The sequence below is a fragment of the Rousettus aegyptiacus genome, unplaced genomic scaffold, assembly GCF_014176215.1.
Source record: "Rousettus aegyptiacus isolate mRouAeg1 unplaced genomic scaffold, mRouAeg1.p scaffold_m13_p_11, whole genome shotgun sequence".
NCBI lineage: Eukaryota > Metazoa > Chordata > Mammalia > Chiroptera > Pteropodidae > Rousettus > Rousettus aegyptiacus.
Window position 1 is genome coordinate 1,156,706 of NW_023416286.1, and position 21,429 is coordinate 1,178,134.

The 21,429-nt window shown below is 44.4% G+C and overlaps 1 protein-coding gene across 7 annotated transcripts in view; it reads left to right on the top strand.

Moving 5' to 3' along the window:
• Positions 1-21,429, top strand: part of CDK8 (cyclin dependent kinase 8) — a 90,293-nt gene that overhangs the window by 36,226 nt on the left and 32,638 nt on the right. For 5 of the 7 annotated variants that reach the window (XM_016121905.2, XM_036228370.1, XM_036228369.1 and 2 more), the window contains exons 2-3: positions 10,359-10,434; positions 19,209-19,319. In XM_016121905.2, coding sequence (XP_015977391.1) covers positions 10,359-10,434; positions 19,209-19,319 — 187 coding nt within the window. Of the gene's footprint in view, positions 1-8,763; positions 8,886-10,358; positions 10,435-19,208; positions 19,320-21,429 lie in introns of those variants that run through there. The other 2 variants (XM_016121901.2, XM_036228371.1) reach the window with 2 other exon arrangements.

Consider the following 21,429-nt stretch of genomic DNA (forward strand, 5'->3'; position numbering starts at 1 on the left):
ACCTGAATACAACTGGCGTTCTGTAGAGACGGAACCAGGGGGGATGGGTTCCGGGAGGGTAACTAACGGTGTCTGCCAAATACATGGCGCCGGCTCCATGACACCTGCGGGCGGCCGTCCTCCAGGCTGAGCTCTCCGCCTCCGGAATGCTCGAGCTGCGGAGCGTGTCTCGTTTCGGTTCTTAGCTTTCCTGGATGCGCGCGCATTGCCGTATCGGTACTTACCCCTGTGCTCACTTAGTGACTTTCCCCTATTAGAACGGCTTCGGCTGTCACGTCCAAATGGCTGATTCCTGGGTCTGCGATTTGCGTTTGGATCTCTAGCCTTTGTCTCTCTGTCTCCCCTGGACATCTCGGCGTGAATGCTGTCGTCTCAAGCTCGTTTTCTCCTCAAGCCAGTTCCTCGGCTCTTTCTCATTCACCATTTTTGCCTTCCATCCAGTTGCATCTCAGGTCAGCCCAGTCGTCGTTTTCCTGCGGGACTTGAATTTGCACCTTTCTGTTTCATTTCGGTCTCTTCACCTAGATCGTGGCTGAACTAAAGGCACGGGCCAGGCCACGTTTATGTTTGTGTCTTGTCACCGTTCACAGGACCTTGCACGGTGCAGATGCTTAGTAGAGGAAGAGCAGGAGGCCTGCTGCGAACGAGAGCCCCGCGTCGGGTGTCGAAGAGACGGAAAGGGAAGGGCGCGTACTGCCGCTGGCGGCTGTCTCGGCAGAAGCTCCGCGGGCCAGGAGAGGCCGGGAGGGCACGCTGCTGGCGGGAAGAGCTGCCGCCCGGGAACACTCTGTCCGACAAAGCCGTCCTGCAGAGGTGGGGAGGCGAGCACTCCCCGACAAACAAAAGCCGGGGGGGTTCGTCATCACTAGACCTGTCCTGCAGGAAGAGCTGAAAGGGGACCCGAGGCCAAAGTGAAAGAGTGCTCATGAGCAGCATAAAACGCACAGCACACGTTCAGACTGCTCCGATGCCGTGGCATGGCGGGGTAAGGCTGAAGGACAGAAGTGAGAAAGTAAACACGGCCACAGTGATTTGTTGACGGATGTAAAAGGAGGGACTTGCGGCATCAGAAACACAAAAGCTGGGGATTGAGAGGGTAGTTTTGTACGCCGTCAAACTTATCAGCATAAAATAAGAGTTAACGTTTTATGTAATCGTCACGGTAACGACAAAGCAAAAACCTGCAGCTGATATGTAAAAAATAGAAGGGAATCGAAGCGTCCCACTACAGAAACGATCAGCTCACAAAGGCGGTCGGCAAGAGAGAAAGGAACACGGGTACTGTAGAGTAGCCAAAAAACAATGAGAAGGCTGGAGCAAGTCCTTACGTAAATAATTACTCTAAATGTAAATGGATTAAATTCTTGAATCAAAAGGCATAGCGTGACTCGATGGATAAAAAGTAAGATCCAATTCTAGCCTGCAAGAGACGCACGTTACTCTCTAGGACACACAAAGGCCCAAAGTGAAGGGATGGGAGGGGACATCCCATGCAAGTGGGGACCGAAAGAGCAGGGGCAGCTCTACTTAAATTAGATAAAATGGTCCTTACGCGGAAGCTGCGATAAGAGATAAAGAAGGCCGCTATATCACGATAAAGGGGTTATGTCACGAAGAGGGCATAACAGTCACAGCTATATAATTCCGTAGTAGCGGAGCACCCAAATATATCAAGCATATGTGTAAACACATCTAAAGGGAGACGCAGACAATGCAATGCAGGAGGGGACTTCAGCACCCCACTTCCGGCTATGGATGGGTCATCCATGCAGAAATCAGTATGACCCATAGTTTATACCAAATGGATGGAGATATATATATATATATATATATATATATATATATATATATATATAAAATTCCATCCAACAGGAGCATAATATATATTCTTCTCAGGTATACATAAATCATGTTAGGTCACAAAACAAGTCTTAGCAAATTTGAGTGGATTGAAGTCATACCAAGTTTTTTTTTTTTTTTTTTTCTGACCATAATGATGTGAAACTAGAAATCAACAGGAGGAAACCTGGAAAATTCACAAGTATGTGGAAATTGAACAACACACTCCTGAACAACCAGTGGGTCAAAGAAGAAATGAAAGGGGAAATCAGTGTGTTGAAACAAACAAAAACGGAAACTTATACCAAAAGGCACGAGACACAGTGGTGGCAGTTCTGTGAGGGAGGTTAATAGCCATAAACATCTACCTACATTAAGAAACAAGAATGATCTGAGATAAACTCACTTTACACTGCAAGGAACTAGGAAGAAAAAAAAAAGAAAGAACATAGCCCAAAGTTAGCAAAAAGAAGGAAATCTCAAAGTTCGGTGCAGAAAGAAATGAAATAGAGACCGCAAAGACAGAAAAGATCAATGAGATTTAGAGCTGGGTTTTTGAAAGATTAAGTCAACACACCTTTAGCTAAACTAAGAATAAAGAATATTCAAATACACATCAGAAATGAAAGTGGATATAACTGGTACCACAGAAATACATAAGATCTTAAGAGATGACTATGAACGATGATGACATGCCAACAAATTGAGTAACTTGGAAGAAATGGATATATTCCTAGGAATCCGCCAAGACTGAATAGTGAAGAAACAGAAAAGCTCGACAGACCAGAACCAGTGACGAGACTGAATCGGTAATCAGAAACTCTGACAAAGAAGAGCCGGGGACTGGATGGCTTCCTGTGAACTGACGCTCTGTTCCGCTGGCCTGACCTGTGTGTTCCGTTTATGGCTTCAGTTCTTCGGGGGTATCATTCCTCCCTCTCCTCATCGGTTTACACGAGAGCCGTGACTCAGTGTTAGATATGAGTCTTAAGAGATACCGGAAATAATAAAAATGGAACACAAGGGTGAAATGTAATTTTTTTTTTTTTTTAAGTAGGAAAACCTTTGCGAGTAGATTTTTCTTTCGATGTGCAGGTTTGACATTGTGTTACTGACTAATGGTGCAGTAAAGCCTCTCCAAGGAAGAGGCAGGTTACGATGTAATGGCTTAAGATCTCATCCTGTTTATTTTTACAGCAAAGAGCATTCATGACATTCTTTTCAGTTATGGAGTCTTATTGACCGGGTAGAGAATTTAGAAGGTAGATTTGGGGTCGAAAGAGAGTTTTAGGGTGTCTTAATAACACATCAGTCTTGATTTTTTATTCACAATAGTACTTAACACACAAACATTTAAGAATATTCAGGTATAGTCACACATCTGCCTATAAGAAACAAATGTTTGGGGCCAAGTGGAAATTTAAAAACATTTGGCAGATAATTCGAAAAAGCAGGAAAGGCCAACCATTTGGTAGAAAAATATCATTATGCATTAATTGTCTTGCTCATTTCTTCTAGCATGAACATTAGGGAGAAAAAGAATGATTATAAGTGACCAGTGTCAGAGTATTACAATTGTTGACGTCAAGATGCAGTGAGTGTAACTTTCTTCTTCAGAGAGTCGTGTTCGGACAAATGCCACTTTGCGAAGGAATGAAGAAAAGTCGTTAAGTTTACTTTGACGAGAAAGCCCTGCATTTAGTTATATACGATCACGTTAGTCATTTTGTAGCTGAGCAGACAGGAGAGGACCAGGAGGTCCTTTCCAGTGTCCAACGTTAGAAGTCATTTCACTGAGCTCCGCTCAGCTGTTTCTACAGACAGGGTAAAGCCAAGTGTGAAGGATGAGAGCTCAGACGCGCAGCTTGAATTTCATCACGTGATGCAGACCGGAGAGACACGTCGCTTGGGTTACGGGAAGCTAAGTCAGTCCTTGGAGTGCGGCACCTGGAGCTGCCAAGAAACGGGAAGGTAGCTCCTGTCGGATGCTCGTGCACCGTGGCGCCTGCGACCGTGACCGTGCGAGCTTGGGGACTTGCCCCGTGGCGCCAGGAAGTCCCCTCCAATCCAGACACACTCGTTCTGACAATCTGTTAAATAAGTTTATGTCGTTAACCAAAAGTTAGCTTCTGGGTTCTATTCGTCAGAATGATCAAAGGAGTGGAACGTGTGAATATGGAGGAGGATTTTAGGTGAAGTGCAGCGGGGCCAGCCAGACGTGCCCTGTCGTCGGAGGCAGCCCCACTGAAATGAGAAGCGGGCAGGGGCTTCTCGGGGTTTGGGCTTGGGCCGGGTGGTCCTGGGGAAGGACTGGGGGAGTTGGATCGGGTGCTATCGCCAGTGGGGGCAGCCTGGTGGTCGGTGCCTCGGCGCTCCGCTCAGGAGCGGGAGCCTCGGGGGAGCGCCATCTCATTCACAGGGGGCCCGGCGGTCGCTGGCAGCCATCGTGTGGCTTTGGGCAGAACTCGACCTCCTTCCCGTTTGATTTTCTCCTGGCCTTGCCGCTCACCTGTGAGGGATGTCACCATCTGTTCATCGGCGGGCTTTTCTCACTTTCTCAGGCCCTCTTTTGGGCCAGATTCAGCCATTCAGGACATTGTTCTCTGAGACCCACATCTTCTCCGTTGCCAGATTCAGAGAACCTCATCTGCTGTCGGACTGAGGTCACCTCTTCATATGTGCTGTCTGTGGTAAGATCAGGCATTGAATCGTCCGAGGCAAAGATGCCTGTGCATCTTAGATGCTGGAGATCATGTGGGAGCCCTGTCACCCTGGCGGGTGCTGAAACATCATTAACAGTTCTCAGTGTCGTGAGCCGTGAGGACGCGGACGGCCTCATAGCCCTTTTGTTTCTGCCGTCAAGAGCACTGTGCTCGTCCCCGTTAGCAAGGACAGTGAAACCTGGAAACAGAAGTCGTCACACCGGGTTTCGCGTGTGAGCGTGAGTCGCCTCTTCTTAGAGCACATGACACCGAACGGACATGCCTTAATGTATTTTATTTGCATTTAATCTATAAAGACCGAACTTCTTTTTTTGATTTGTCAAATACACCAATTTGGAGAAGATAGAGTTTTCACAATAGGAAATCCAAAGGTATTTTAGGGGTCAAAGACATCTTGTCAGTTTTATTATTTTGATTTGGGCACCTGAGTTCACCGAAGGCAGCATGAGGAGTTTGAAATGATGTCATACGTGAAACTTAGTCTTGGTAGCCAAAGGGAAGAAATAGTTCCAGGCACTCTGAAAAGACAGCAGCAAGAACAATGATTATTAGGACGTTTAATCTTTTTAAGTCAGTAAATTTTATTAAAAATGATTTAAAATACCACTAAGGTCCAATAGTATATATTTAAGAGCATTCTTTCCCTAGTTGGAAATACCGAGGTGATTAAACACAGCAGAGGTATCCCTGAAAAGCAGGTCTGCCGAGTCGGGGCCATCCTGGCTTGGCACCTCGACGCGGTCACCGAGACCTCAGCTTGTGGTCCTGCGTCCTTACGGTGACGTTGGGTCTCAGCACACGGCGACGGCTGCTCAAGGTCTACTTCCGAGTCATCACGCAGTGAAGGGAACGACATCTTTGACACGTGCACCTGCTTGTCATTCACAGTTTTTACTCCATAGCGAGCGAAGCGCGGCGATTAGTTCAGCTGTTTCTTTTCGTTTTTTTTTTGTTTTGTTTTCCCCCGAAGAACCACTTTGTCCACGAAGGAGGCGGCGCGCTGGCCCCCGTCCTGGGGCAGGCCCCGTCCTCTAGCCGACCGCTGCGTCACCTTTTCCTGTCGCTGCAGCTGCCAGTGCCATTCTCGGGAACAGATCGTGACACGGAGCTCGCGCCGCAGCGCACACCTGCTGATGGTGTAGTGCGTGCTTCGTGGCTGGAACGGCGCACGGCTAGCTTAGTGCGTGCTCCGAGCTTCCGAAACGGCCCTTGCAAAGATGCTCCCGTAGCATAACGCCCTCGAGGAAGGCCCGGCATGTCACGAAGGGCAGGAGCTCCTGCTTTCTCCTGGCCGAGGAGTATCAGCAGTTCCTTCCCAATGGCCTGGCGTCCAGCCCCACCAGAAGCTTGTGACATATGCCTGTCTGTCCTTTTTCAAAATGTCTAAATACTGTGTCCTGATGCGGGTCTGTGTCTGTCCATTTGTGGTGGGGATGCCTTGGACCCTTCCAGCTTCACAAATCATGTCCTTTAGTTTGGGAAATTTCCTTGAATTCCATTATAAATATTCTTCCTTTTTTTCTCTCCATTCATTTTTTCTGGAACCCTTGTTGTTTGTGTATTGGATTTCAGGGACTGGTTCTCACGGGTTCTCCGCTCTCCTGTTTTCCTGACCTCGTTTCATCGTTCCGTTCTCCCGGGTATCTCTACAACTTTATCTTTCATCCGGCCGGTTCCAGTTCCAGAGGGTCTCATGCTTTCTTTCATTTCTCTGCTTTTGGAGGGTCTTGCTGCGTAAATCTAATTGGTTCTCAGCTTTCTCCACCGTCGGCTTCCCATTTAGTTTTCTCGGGTTCTCTGAATCATTAGCTCCCGTTTGTCCACTTACTTTCTGGTTTACAGATTATTATGCTGTTTCTCTCCAGCTTTGTATACTTATGGACTTATGTCTTTAAAAACTTTCCTTTACCATAGTTTTATTAGGGTTTTTGGAAGGACGCAAAGTCTGATGTATGTGCTCAGTACTCTGTTTTCCCCAAACACTGCCTTTTTTTTTTTTTTTTTTTTTTAAACCATTCCTCTGCAGCCGTTGGATATTTTCGTCGTCTTCCTCTCATTTGTTGAAGGCGAGTGTTGGTGATAGGATGGATGCTCTTCTTTTTGGTCACCTTACATAATATACTTTCTCTCAGCTTTTTTTTTTTTTAAAATGTGATGTTTTCTGTCATGCTCATGTGTTTTGTACACTCCCTGAAGCGAAGTGCATATTCTCTCACACAGCCCTCTTTGAGACGGGTGGCATGACAGGCCCCCTCCCACCTTAGCTCCGTCTGGCGCTGAAATCGCGCGGTCCTCGGGGCTGCGGCGTGTCTCAGTGGCCTTGTGCTGCCGTGGGTGCCCTTCGCTCTTCTCTGAGCATGGCAGATCCTCTCCGTGACTTCTTCTGTCCATGCAGCTCCCACTTCCTGGGATTTTTCTCCCTTCCCCAACCCCTCCCTCCCTCCTTTCCTGACGAAATTCTGAAGTCTTGAGACTCTCCACTGCAGTAGATTCGTTCTGAAGCATTCTTTCATCTCGTTTCAACCCTTCAATGTGTAGTTGATCATCCTTCTGTTTATAGCACTTAGAGCACTATAGTGCAGTTATTTATTGACATAGTCTGACCAGCTAGACTGGATCATGTCTAAAACTAGGGAACAAATCTTTTTATCTCCACTGTGCCTTTTGACTAAAAAGTGACCGTGTGGACGGATGGGTAAATGCGCTTCGTAAAGCACAAGGCACTATTATGTCTTGATGGTAATTGTATTGCGGTGGCTTTTAAGAGGAGGGTGCCTTTTACTCTAACATCTTTTTAAAGTTACTTTTACATTCCCCCACTTCACCTTTCTTTTTGATAATTTGCTTTCATAAAATATAAACATACAATTACTTAGGACGGGGAGAGGACTGATTTGCACATTAGCCTTTTCTAGTTCATCGAGAAGAAGTTTTCAGAGCCACTTGGCCATTTGTAGAGGAGAGAAGGTTGGGGCGGGTCAGCCTTGGGTTCCTTGTCTTTCCTCTCCCGTCATCCTCTTGCTTTGTAGCCGGCCGAAGCCTAGGGTGCTGTCCTTCAGCAGTGGCTGGAACCGTCTGTTTTCCTCCTGAGTGACACATCTGGCTGATTTAATACCGCACAGTGAAATTGTCCGATAGACTTATTCTGATCCCAGCTCCATTTGATTTTGTTTGACTGCATTAAGTCTTTCGGAACTCATGCAGACGTGGTGGAGATCAGGCGCAGATGTCCTTACTGTATTTTTAATATTGCGAGTGCCCAACCCCTGGTGCTTTACTAGAAGGTATATTATAATAAAGCTGATTGTCATAAAACAGATCTTTCCCAGAAAAATGTTGGGATTTATCTTTCTAACGGATTGAGTGTAAAATATGTTGCAAAAATGAAGATGAAGCTATGTAAGTTTTAATAATCATGTAAAATAATCAAGCATTAAACGAACTTCATTGATTTTGTAAGGAGTTATTTCTTTATTCAACCAAATCTTCACTCTACTCAGATCTCCACCTCTACCCTGTCTGCCTTCTTTTAGTATATGAGCTCGTTTCCGAGACGAAGATCATGAAAGCCGCCAGAATGAGATGCCCGCGGCGTGGGCCTTTGCGCCGCCGTCTTTCCTCCTGTCGGGAGGAGGAAGCGCCGGGCGTCCCAGCCGCGGACCTAGCTTCTCCCTGCGTCTGGCCCCGGGCGTGTTCATTGGCAGCGCCTGTCCCCTGGGTCCCTCCTGTGGGCCCTTCACGCACCCGCGGCTCTTCCGCCTTTGAAACCAACCTCTCCGCGCGCGTATCGCGCCGGCTGCCGCCTCATCGTCCCCGCCTCGTCGCCCCCTCGGACGTGCCCCTCCGCCGGCCACCCCGCTCGCCGGCGCCCGTCCGCCCTCCGCCGGCCGCAGTGCAGGCGGCGCCCCCGCGCCGCCGCGGCCTTTCAGCCTCGTCCGCCCCCCGCCAGACCGCGGCTCCCTGTCCGCCGTTTTGACAGTCTTTCTCTCACCTCTTCTCTTCGGTCTCGTCCGCTCTCCTGGTGTCGATGACAGCGTGTGTGCGACGATGCTAAGCCGGCGTGCTCAGCCTTCTCCAGACGCGTCTCCACAGACGGGCGTCTCCACAGACAGCATTCCTCAGCCTGTGGCCCCCGCGGGCGCCTACGCGGCCTGCGCGTGGCCCTGCGTCGCCTGCGCCTGCGCCCTGCGTCCCGCGCCGCTTCCGGTCGCAGGGAATGCCGGGAATGACGGGAATGACGTCAGTGATGGGGATGACGTCGGGCCCGAGTGGCCGCCCCCTGCGACTCCTGCTGCTTCCTGGTTCCCAGGGCTCAGTCACCAGGTGCTGCCCGGGCTGCCTCTCTCTGGTCTGTCTGTCCCCTGTAGTGGCCCCCGGCGTCTGTCACCTGTCCGCTGTTAAGTGGCCCCTCTGTCCCTGGGCCCACTGCTCCCCCTGTGCGTCCAGGAGGCGGCCAAAGACAATTCCCCGTAGGCAAATATGAGCGGCATTCTCTTATTAACACGTCACTAGTGGGGCGCTTCCTGTCGCTTTTGGGGTAAAAAGACTTGTATGTTCTGGCTCTAGGTACATCCTCAGCCTCATCTCCACGTCTTGACTCTTTTTTCCTTAAATGCTTTTCCCTCACCTCCTGTCCCTTCATACTGTTTCCCCTGTTAACACACACACGCATGCGCGCACACACATGCGCGCGCACACGTACACACTCACGCACACGCATGCACATGCGCACAGATGCACACACACCCGCCCCTAGCAGCAGTGCTCAGCCTGGGGTGCCCTCGGTGGGTCCCTGTCAGAGGCTGTGCAAGGTCGGCACCGTTTTCACGACAGCGCTGTCATATCACTTGCTTTTGTTCGCGCCAGTTCTCCTGAGTGTCTGGTAGGGTTTTTGAAGATGGCGTACCGTGATGTCGCCTCTGCTCCGGCAGCCCATGCACGTGTGCTTCTATGCTGTTTTTAGGTTTCCATTTTTAGATCCGAATCGGGTAAATACTGATGCACAGAGCCCTCCAGCGTTTTCGGTAATGACCACGAGAGCGGAGGGGCCCCGGGGCCACGGAGTGTGCGACCTGCTCAGGCCTCAGTCAGCTGGTGGTTCTTTTGAGAAGCCCCCGGTCGGGTCCTCCACCAGTCACTTTCGGGTCACCTTCTCCGTGGTTACCTATCGCAGTACTTACCCTGTTGTATTGCGGCAGGTTAGAGACCTGCCTCTCTGGCAGCAGACACAGGTAGCTTTGAAGAAGGGGTGCGCGTCTCCCCAGCTCCGGGCATGGGCCCATAGTAAGTGCTCAGTGAACACTTGCTGCCTGACTCCCTTGGAAGGCATTTAGGGACACGGGGACTATACCATGTCTTAAACGGTAACCGTTTCATACTTCAGCGATGTGTTCCTTTCTGAATTGTTTGCGCTCACTGACATGTGGATGGGTTTTAGGAAGCAGGTCATGTGTGCGCACACATGTACACACACGTGCACACGGAGAGGACGCGTGTGCGTGTTGGAGCAGAGGGAGCCCGTTCCCGGGGTCAGGAGCTCTGCTTTGGGGTCCCTGTCTCTGCAGACAGCCGCGGGGCCCAGGACAAGTCTCTTTGTTCCTCTGGCTCTAACTTCCCCCGTGAAACAACGGGATCCCACGAGATTATCCAAAACGTTTTTCCTGTATTGCACTCTGCGAATATGTATGCGAGCTGTCAAATGTATACTAAATATGTGATTTATATCTATTTAGAGTATATTAAGAATGAACATAAATTTAGATTTTTCTGTGTATTAAAATAACTTTGTTTTTACAGGAAAGATGATAAAGACTATGCTTTAAAACAGATAGAAGGAACCGGGATCTCTATGTCGGCATGTAGAGAAATAGCAGTAAGTGAAGCTCTTTTTATCATCATTATTGTCACCTGACTTAAGAGTGTCACCTGTGCAGATCTCTTCATTTGTCACATACGCACGTAACCGGAAGTTAATCAATATTTTTTTGTGTCACTAGCCGTAGAAAAACACTTGTTTTTTAAAGAAAAGTAAAGGTAGCATTTGGATCTAGAAAAAATTTCTATAAGCATTCACTTATGTGGCATTGAGTCCATTTCAATTGTTTATATAAATATGTTTTTTCCAATAAATGTCATTAAATAATTAAAAGTTCAGTTATTATTTCATCAAGTGCAATAAAAGTGGTATGTTAGTTTAGATAAAGTTAAAATTTCTATTTGAATGAGATGAGACTAATGTTGTTACCTATATGAACGTAAGTGACATTGTGTTATTTGATTTTCATTGTATCCATCTGTTCATTTTAATATTTTAATATGTAAAAATATATGCCTTTTTCTTCTGGATGCATACCTAGTTTTTACATGTGGTATTAGAATCTAATTTTTTATTTAAAGAAAAATAGTCTCCATGTTAATCCATTACCAAATAATTATTCGTACAATTAAACTGAGGATTACTCCCATGCGTTTTTTAAATCTATGTGTCCAAATTTGTCTTTTCTAGCTTTGAGCAGAGTGTCCTAGAATAATTATTATGGTCTTTGCTTTTGGCGATTTCAGCCCTTCTCGCTACACGTAGACTGTGGTGACCAGGAGATATTAATTTAGATAATTTTACCGATTCAACAGATTCTATGCCACGGGGTTTTCAACTAAGAGTTATTTATTGTGCATCATGTTGACAGGAACTAGAACAGGTAAAAGTAAAGAAACAGCAGATGGGATCCCAGGCCGTAGGTATTTACGTGCGGAGAAGGAAGGAGGAAGGAGACCCACACGTTCTATAGGTTCTATAGCAACAGGGAGCCCAGCTCCATGATAGGTGCATGTGGAGAACGTCAGAAGGTTGCAGATCTAAGCGAGGGGGTCAAGGAAGGTTCCAGGCTTTGGAGGACAGGTAAGAATACCGGCAGGAGAGAACAGTAGGGGCGAGATAGAGGCCATTCCTAACCAGAGGCGTGCATGTCGGAAACTGCATTTCATTTACTTGATGAACCTTTGATACCCTTGCACCTTGAGGCAGCGTATCTGTGCATTAGCTGTCAACTCTCGGCGTCTACTACACTATGTATTCTAGTTCGTTTTAAAGAATTAAATCCACTGAACTGTGGTCAATGGCGTCAGGTGTCACGATCGCTTTCAGGGGGGACAGGGAGAGGCGAGACAGGGAGGCGGAGCAGTCTGCAGAGCGCTGGGTCTGGTTGTCGGGGTCGAGTGTGTGGACGCTCACGGAGCTGTGCGCTCACGGGTCGTGCTTCAAAAACACACACGACTGTTGGCTTTGGGAATGGACACTCTGTACGTTTATGTTGATACTTTAAGTGCAGCTTGAGCACGAAAAGGAATAGGAAAGTTTATTTTTAATGTACTTGATACTGGTTCTTCAACCTGAGGTGAACAGAAATTTTTAATTTTGGTGGTCTAATTTGTGAATTTTATCCTTTTTATGACTGTTTTTTCGGCATGTATCTGAAGAAATCTATTGACCCATTTGTTGTGGAAGCTATTTCTCTGCATTTTTTTTCTAAAAAGTTATTGTTTTAGCTTGAATGTTTAGCCTTGATTGCATTTTGTTCGTAGGGTGATGTGGGGTTTGAGGCTGTCCACTCATCCCCCTGTGAATGCACGATCGTTGTAGCACAATTTTTTGAAAAGATTCTTCCCCGTTGAATTCCTTCGGCACCTTCGTAAAACACTAAATGGCTTTGTAAGTGTGGCATCGTTTCTGGGCTTTAGTGCGTTCCCCTGGTCTCTGTCTGTTCTTAACGCCATCCAGATTTCTCGGGAGTCACAGCCAGACTTGCAGTAAGGTGGTGTGAGGCCACCATCTTTATTCTTCTCTTTCGGCATCTTTTTAGCTATTTTAGGTCCTTCACATTATCATATAACATTTTTAATCAGCTAGCCAATTTCTAATTCTAAGAAATGCCTAATGGGATTATGATTTGGATCAGTTCAGAGAGAATTGACATTTAATAATACCAAAAAGTCAAGCCATGGATCTCATCTGTTTTTAAGGATCTCCCTCATTATTATAACTCTCACCTGTTTGATAGTTTTTAACAGAGAGGTTTTGCGCACCTTTTGTTAAATTCATTCCTAAACACTCATGGTTTCTGACCCTTGTACATGGAATGATTTAAAATTTGTTTATTTTCCATTCATTTGCTTCTGTAATCAGAAATAGAACTGATTTTTTAATATCGTACATCACGTGAATTATATATCTAAGTTCACTGGTCGGGTTTTGGTGATACCTTGGCCTTTTCTACATAAGTAATTATGTAATCTGTGAATAAAAATAGTTTTTCTCCTTTCCGTCTTTACGCTTTTGATTTCTTTCTTTCCTTATTGCGCTGGCCGGGGCCTTTCGCGCAGTGCTGAGTAGAGGTGAGCGCAGACATCTTGACCTGACCCCATCTCAGGGGAAAGTGTTCTCAGTGTTTAACCAGTGACTAAAACTCTGGCTGCAGGGTTTTTATAGAAACCATCCGTTAGGCTTAGTATGTTTCCTTCTATTTTTTTCGTAAATGGTATTGAATTTTAGCGAATGCTTTTTGTGTTGCTAAGGAGCTTTAGGGCTATGGGTCTGTAGGATGTTAGTCTATAATTATCTTCTTATAATGCCTGTGTCTTTGGTATCAAGGCTGAGCTATCCTCACGAAACAAGTTAGGCAGCCTTTCATCATCCTCTGTTTGCTAAGAGTTTCTGTGCGATTGGTAGTTCTTCCTTAAATGTTTGATATTATTTACCAACCGGCACTATTTTCTCAATAGATATAGGGCTCTTAGATTTTATATTTCATCTTGTGTTTGATGAGTTGTATTTTTATGTAAAAAAATTTGTCCCTTTCGTTGAAGTTGTTGACTATATTAGCACAATGTTGTTCGTAATCGTCCCTCATTATCTTTTCACATGTATCGCTTCTGTAATGGTGACCCTGTTTCATTACAGTTCTGGTAATTTCTGTTTTCCGTCTGTATCAATGATTTCTGCTCTTTATTATTTCTTTCTTTGTACTTATTTTTGGCTTACATTTCTTTCGTATTTTCCTAAGGTGAAACCTTAGGTCATTGATTTTTAAACTCTTATAAGCAATGAAAACTATAAATTTTCATTGAAGCAGTGTTTTATTTGCCTTCCACAGATTTCATTGTATTTTTATTATCATTTAGTATAAAATACTTAAAATTTTCATTGTGATTTTTTTCTTTTATTCATGGATTATTTAGAAATGCATTGTTTAAATGTTAAATATATTAGGCCTTCTAGGTAATTTGTTATTGTTGATTACTAAATTATTTTCACCGTGGTCAGAAAAAAGCGATCCTGCATTTTAGAGAAACATACCGAGAGACTTAGAGGTGAAATCCTATGATGTCTGGGATTTACTATAAAATAATCCGGGATAGGTGGGAAGAATGGGTATGAACATCGATAAAATGAGATAGGCTGTGAGTGGATAATGGTATATGGGGGTTTGTTTTACTCTTTCATATACTTTTGAAAAAATTTCCGTAATAAAAACTTGAACCTTCATCTCCTTTAGCAAGTCTTGTCACACCCCCTCCCTTCCATTTACGAAATCGTCCTCCGAGAGCTCATTTCTCCACCACTCACTTCTCTCATTCTCCTACGATCCGCACCCAGTTAATTCTTGCGTAACACTTGTTATAAGTTATAATGAGCAGAGTTTCTTTTTCTGTGTGTTTATTTTCTACTTATTGTCCCCGCCCCCATACACTGTGACACATTTCTTCACCAGTGTGCGCTAGATCTCACACGCAGTGTTTGCTCAGTAAATAGGCGTAAAGGGATGGGAGGAAGGAAAGAACTCTGAGAATTTCTGGCAAACTTGAGGGCAGTGCATAGCTTCATCCTCACTCTACTGTAAGTGGCTTGGTTTGTATTTCCAGAATTTCCTGTGCGCTGGAATGCCTTAGCTTACGGGTTTTCAGAGTGTGCTTCAGAGGGCCGTTGGTATTTCAAGAGGCCGCCTGGTACTTGGGAAGGGAGGCTGGCGGGGCAGAGGCAAAGCTCCAGACTCGTTTTTAAAGCTCGCCTCCACTCTACCCAAAGTGCCTCAGTGTTTTAAAAAACCAGTTTGCAAGAATTTGATCAAAATAAAGGTTCCAGAGCTTTTAAACAATTGAAATAAATTTCGGAATAATTTTCATTATGCTTGTACAGTAATTTTAACTCAGCTATCACATATGGCATAAATTTAGAATTTATAATTTTTGCTTTGTTCTGAAATTTTTGATATTAGAAATCACTGTCCTTTTGAGACTTCTGGTTTTCTTACCCATTAGCTTACTTTCATCAGTGGTATTTATTGACAAGATATAGTTTTAAATACTTGTTTTTTAATTTGTACTTTGAAAGTTCAGATTGTGATTTTTTTTATGGCACAACTGGAATGAATTGTTTATGATGAATGATGTATTAAACCATTTTTATTTATTTTTGGGCAGCGATCTTAGTGTCGAGGAAGTTACAAGATTTTATTCCAAGTAGAATTAGAAAAATCTAGGTGGTGTCTGTAATGGAAACCATCGCATCAATTTACTTTAGCCTTTCCTTAAAATTTTTTTCCACACCAAATCTTCAAAGAGGCCAAAAAACTTACACAGTGTTGAGAAGCAGGCATCTGTCTGCACGCGTCTGTGTGCGGCGGTGGCATCGGGTAACGCCACGGAGCCTCCCACGGCGTCAGCAGTGGCGTCAGCAGCGGCTTCACGGCATCGCGTCCCCTGTCGCCACGCCGCCAGGATCCCTGATCTCCCATCCGGGCTCCCCCTCCGGTCTCCCTTGGGGGACGCAAAGCGAGTTACTGAATTTCCCTGTTTTAGCTTCCTCGTTTGTAAAACAGGAATAACAACAGTGTCTCATAGGGTGACGGTGAGGAGCTTTGTACATAATTCATTTATCCGTACATGCGCCAGGTACCGGGTGAATGAACGCCTCCCGGGTGGGGGCCAGGTGGGAGCCGGGCAGTGAGCCAGAAGCCAGCCGCGCACCGGCGAGCAGGACGCTGCCTGCCGGTGTCCAGGGCACAGTCTCGCAGATATTTAGACCATCCGTGTTTGGCTTGTAACGAGAACTTGTCTCCTAGGGTATGAGGTCTTAGGAGGTATTGGTGTTAGCCATAGAATGCTGGCTTTTATTTTATTTTATATTTTATATTTTTAGGCAAGACAACCCTTGGTTGACCTCACATCGCAAGGACCTTGTCAGCTTACAATCCCCTTATGTTTTATTTTTCACGCCTACAGCACCTGGTCTTCCCAGGTGGTCTCCCATCCACGTACTGACCAGGCCCGGCCCTGCTCAGCTTCCGAGATCAGACGTCGGGCTTGTTCAGGGCGGCGTGGCCGGACGCTGGCTCTGTATTTTAGAAGTGCATTAATCGTAAAGGTGTTTAAATCCTGATTCTAACCTTTACTTAGGAATGTGGCCTTGAGCAAATTATTTAATCTGTTTACACCATCGTTTCCTCACTTGTGAAGCAGAAGTGCAGGAGTTCCCCTTTATCCACGGGGGATGTGTCCCCCCATGGGCGCCTGAAGCCGCAGGCACAACTGAACCCCGCCTGTTGTGCAGTAGAGCCTTAAATAGCATGGGCCTCGAGGCTCCGACCCCAACACAGTCGACAATCCGAGTCCAACTTCTGGCTCCCCAAAAACCTAACTACTGACAGCCTTACCCGACACAGTGGATCCACACGTGTTTTACATGTTACACGTGTTATATACTAGATTCTTACAATGAAGTAAGCTGGAGAAAAGAAAACCTTATTAAGAATCATAAGGAAGAGAATAATTTACAGCATTTATTGAAAAAAATCCGTGTTCGAACCCGTGTTGCTCAAGGGCGAGCTGTGTTGTGTTTTTCCCGTACGTGCAGACCTGTGATAAAGCTCACTTTTTACGGGGCGCACAGTAAGGGTCGAACAACAGCGAGTCATCCGGGAGAACCGTCGTAACGATGTGCTGTAATACAAGCCACGTGAGTGGCTTTGGGGCCATTTCGAAGGAAGAAATGAGGGCGACCTGAACGCAGGCGCCCGCGACAGTCGGTCCGATGCCCGAGGAGGCGACCGCGTGACTGCTGGGCTGGGGACACTCTGGATGCAGCAGGACGCAAGACTTCACCACGCTACTCGGGGTGGCGCGTGACTGAAAACAGCAGTCGCTTCTGGAATTTTCCATTTAGTATTTCGAGACCGCGGTACCTGAGACCGTGGTAAGTGAAAGCAGGGACTCGCGGGGGACGGCTGCGACACAGACCCTTCACGGGGCCAGTCACGCCACGCGAGGTGGCGCACGCGTGTGCCTCCTCGGCGGCCAGACTCGCTTCACGGGATGGTCGCTGCTTCAAATTTATTTTTTTTTAAATACAGGGGCTAAATCTCACCTTGGAGGTAAAGTTGGGGCGTAGCTAAGAATAGCTTTATATGCAGGTTTCTAACAATTGAAGGGAACTTTTGCCAAAGCCTTGGAGTTTGTTAGTCATCATTTCTACGCTGCCGTTTTCCCGAAAGGACTTGGGACAGCTGCCCAGCCGAGCAGTGCGTTCCCGGCGTGAGGTCACCGAGGAAGCACTGACCCCGGAACGAGGCCTGACTCCTGCAGCCACCGGCTGATCCCGGGGGGCCCCGAGGTCTCAGCCTGCCCGTCAGGGGCTTCGCCCTGTTTATTAATTAGGAAACGGACAGTTCTAGATGCTGGCCTTGGGTTTTGAGGATTTATACATAATCTCTGAAGTCTCATACATTCGAAATAATTTCTAAAAGCAGAAATATATAACTTGGATTTAATCTTGCTACTGGATAGAGAATAATTGTTAATACACGTGACTTAATATATATTTCAATTATAGTCTTTTCTTTCCTGAATTTGTGCTGAATTTGTGTCAGAGCCCCTGAGATATCGTTAACGTTACGTTCATATCGATCCCCTTTTTGGCGACACTTTCTTGTAAAAGGTATTGGAGTTGTAAGTTCTGAGACCTTGACTTTCTCTCCCGTGGCCGTCATTTATTTGGGACACATTTGGAAGGCAGTATGCAAGTCAGTTTTAACTGGTAAAAGCATAATATCAAGTTTCATAAGAAGTTTTTCTCGTCATTGCCGTCACTTTGGTTTTGCTCGGGAAGTGGGAGTGCTTTTTAACTGAGGAGCTGATTAAATGGAGAGAAGAGATTTTAAATAGAAGAATGTCCTTCAAGGAGACGAGCAAGGTTAAACTTATGAGAATGTGTTCTACTCAGATGCTTTTGTCTGTATAAGTTCTTTATTTATGGAAAAGATTACAAAATTTTAATCAACTTTACTATGTAATGTAAATGCCTGAAAAAATAGGCACTGTGTCTCACAGAGATGTGTTTTCAAATATTGCAATTAATTTTTAAAAGAATTATGAACTAAAGATTTGCTCTAAGTTCAGTTTTGTGATATCAAAACATAGACAACTCGCAGAATGGGGGAAAATATTTGTAAATCATGTATCTGATAAGGGATTAATGTCTAGACTATACAAAGAATTATAACTCAACAACAATCAAAAAGAAAATCTAATTCATAAGCGGGGAGAGGACTTGAACAGACATTTCGCCAGAGAAAATACACAGGTGACTTAAGCAGATGAAAAGATGCTCAGCGTCATTCATCATTAGGGAGATGCAAAAGCACAGTGAGATGCTGCTTCATACCTATCAGGATGCGGCTGTTAAAAGAAAAGGACAGTGAGAGCCGGTGAGGCGTAGAGAGGTGGGGTGGGAGCCAGCAATGGCCCTGGGGCTGCGGAAGCCAGTTGGCGGCCCCTCGGGGAGTTAAAGAATTACCACGTGATCCAGCAAGCCCACTTCTCTGAAGAGTTGAAAGCAGGGGATCAGGCACCTACCTCTACGCCGGTGGTCACAGCAGTGATACTCACAGCAGCCAAGACGTGGCCACGACGCGCATTCGTCAGCAGATGAGTGGACAGACACAGTGTTTGTATATATGTAGGATGAACTGGGATCAGCTGTAAAAAAGAAAGAGATTGTGATGCTCGCCACAACATGGAGCAGCCTGAAGGGCCCTATGCTGAGTGAAATAAGCCAGACACAGGAATTCCTGAGATACCTACCGTAGGCGAGGTCATGGAAACAAAGTAGAATGGAGGTTAGCAGGGGCTGAGGGACAGGCGGAAATGGGGACTCATTTAATGGATACAAAGTTTCTATTTAGGATAATGAAAATGTTCTAACAGCGGTGATGGATGCACAATGTCGTGAGTGTACCCAATACTAGTGGATTGTACACTTAAAAAATTGTTAAAATGGCAATCTTTATGTTATATGTATTTTACCACAATAAACAATTAAAAACAAAATTAAAAAGCAACTAAACAATAAAACGATAAACTGATTTATTTTATTATGTTTTTTTTCAGTATCTTTCCCTCCACAGATTTTTCCATATTTATTAAAGAAACACCTGTATGGACATGTGAAAATTGTGTATGCACTTACTAGATTTTTAGGATCGAAAATTACTAGAGTTGAGGATCAAGTTTGCATAGTCTTTGAATTACAAATGGTTGGGGTTTTTAAAACATTTCTATGGCCAAGATTTTTAACAAGTCTCCTTTGTTTTGCAGTTACTTCGAGAGCTTAAGCATCCAAACGTCATCTCTCTTCAAAAGGTGTTCCTATCCCACGCCGATCGGAAAGTGTGGCTTCTGTTCGACTACGCGGAACATGACCTCTGGGTAAGGTGAATTGCGGGGTAGGAAGAGGGACGGAAGAGCAATTTCGGGAGCTAATCTCACTGCGAGACGGACGACGGTTAAGTGAAAGTAGCCTCGCGGAACGCGGTCGACCGAGCACCGGGCTAGAGGATTTCGCTTTGTGTTACTGCTTTTCGATCTCAGCAGTTGGACCTTTGTGACGACGTATTACAGAAAACCGTAGACTCTGACGAGTATAAACTCTTTAGTATTGTTGCCCAACTATCAGTTTTTGATAAAACCAAAAAAATTAACCGTAATAACTATTTTGTTATAAAATTTAAAAGCAGCATGTTTCCTTTTATTCTGTAGTGTAAAGGAATCTAGAGTGAGAAGGTGGTCTCGGGTAGGGAGACAGATATGTCATATCCGGAAGACGAGACAGATCTAATGATTCTGTTATTTGTCATGTGACATTAGGCAAGTCTCTTAATGGCTTTAAAGTTCCCCTCTCCGTAAAATGTAATCCTTTTCCTCCTTTTTTTATAGGGTTTTTCTGAAGAGCAATTTTGTATTTGAAGGCTTTCCAAACTGAGTGTACTATACAAATGTAGGAAACTATTAATCATTTATTGACTGTCATTCACGGTTGACACTCAGTACTCTGACGTACTTGTTTTCGTCAGCAGAAATGTGGTACTGTCCTCACTTGCGTTGGGCACGTTGTGCAGAGAGACCTCTCCTCACAGTGAGATTGGGGTGTGCGGAGAGGTGGCTCTTAGTTGCTCTGTGTTCATCCAGCCTGTAATGCGAATATTTTCAGATGTCCAGACTCAGTTGAATGTTGGAAGATTCTCAAAGTCAAGTAATTACACTGTATCACTTTAATTTAATGACAGAAGAATGCTATTTCGATAAAAATTATTATAAATAAGAATTTTAGTTAATTTTGTCTAAATAGCTAAAATACAGACAACTGCCTCAGTGTTTCGAATTTACTAAGGAGGTCGTTTTTAAAAAATTGGTATTTATAAAAGTCTTGAGTTAACTAAAAATTTACTCCCTTGTTAAATTTAATAGTTAGCTTTTTAAAAAATCTAAAATGCCATCTTAGGGACTAAGACTTTCTGATCTCTATAATGAAAATCTGTAATAGAATGGTCAAAATGTTGAAACATACAAAACTTATGTCCTGATCGGTAGTTACCACAGATTACAGTTTAAAAGACAGAACAAGTAACTGAAACCCAATATTACATTAATTCATTAATAACTACTTCACTCTTGTAAACTATGTTTTTTTCTGATATTTAATAAGTAATAAGGTCTTTAAACACTGTTTTGCATACTAGCTTATGTTTACTGGATTAGCATGGCTGTGCATTTTATTGGGATAAAAGAGAAGATTTACGTACCAATATTCAAGGGCTTATAATATCCTGGCTCAGTTTCAGAAATCTTTAAAATAATTTACATTTTTCATTCAGCTGTAGTTCGTAATTACAAATACAAAGTTCTGAAATAAAACTAACACAAATTCCAGTAAAACTGGAATTCACCTTCAAAAATAGCAAAATAGTTTCAAACTCTTCTGCTAATTTCCAGATTTAGCCTCATTTACATAATTTAAACTTTAACAGATTTCAGATATGGAAGCTTATTGAGTTTCATTATACTTTCATATTTATAAGAAATAGCCTCACTCTATTTGTAGATTTCTGTTTTTCCATAACTAAATGTGATTCGATTCAAACTGTTTTTGTAAGTTGTCTGGAAAGAATTGTTTCAAACAGAAAATAGACACATGAAATTTTCTCTCTGTTTTGTTGTCCAGGGTCCATGCTGGTTGTAAATTTACTTTCATTGTTAGCTTCTGTTCTTTTAAAAGAAATCTGATCAAATCCAATTGGGATTCTTTTAATAAAAATTCATTAAATTGAGTGGCCAATACTGAATTGAACCCTGACCATACTCAAGCCTAACATGAAGTCAAATTATATTATCCAGATTTATGAGAATGTTTCCAGGCTGGTTTATAAAGACAATTTGCAGTAAAACATATTTGAGCATAGGAGATAATTGTAATTGGGGGATCACTTCATAAACTATAGAAATGTCTAACTGTTGTAGTGTATACCTGAAACTAACCTAA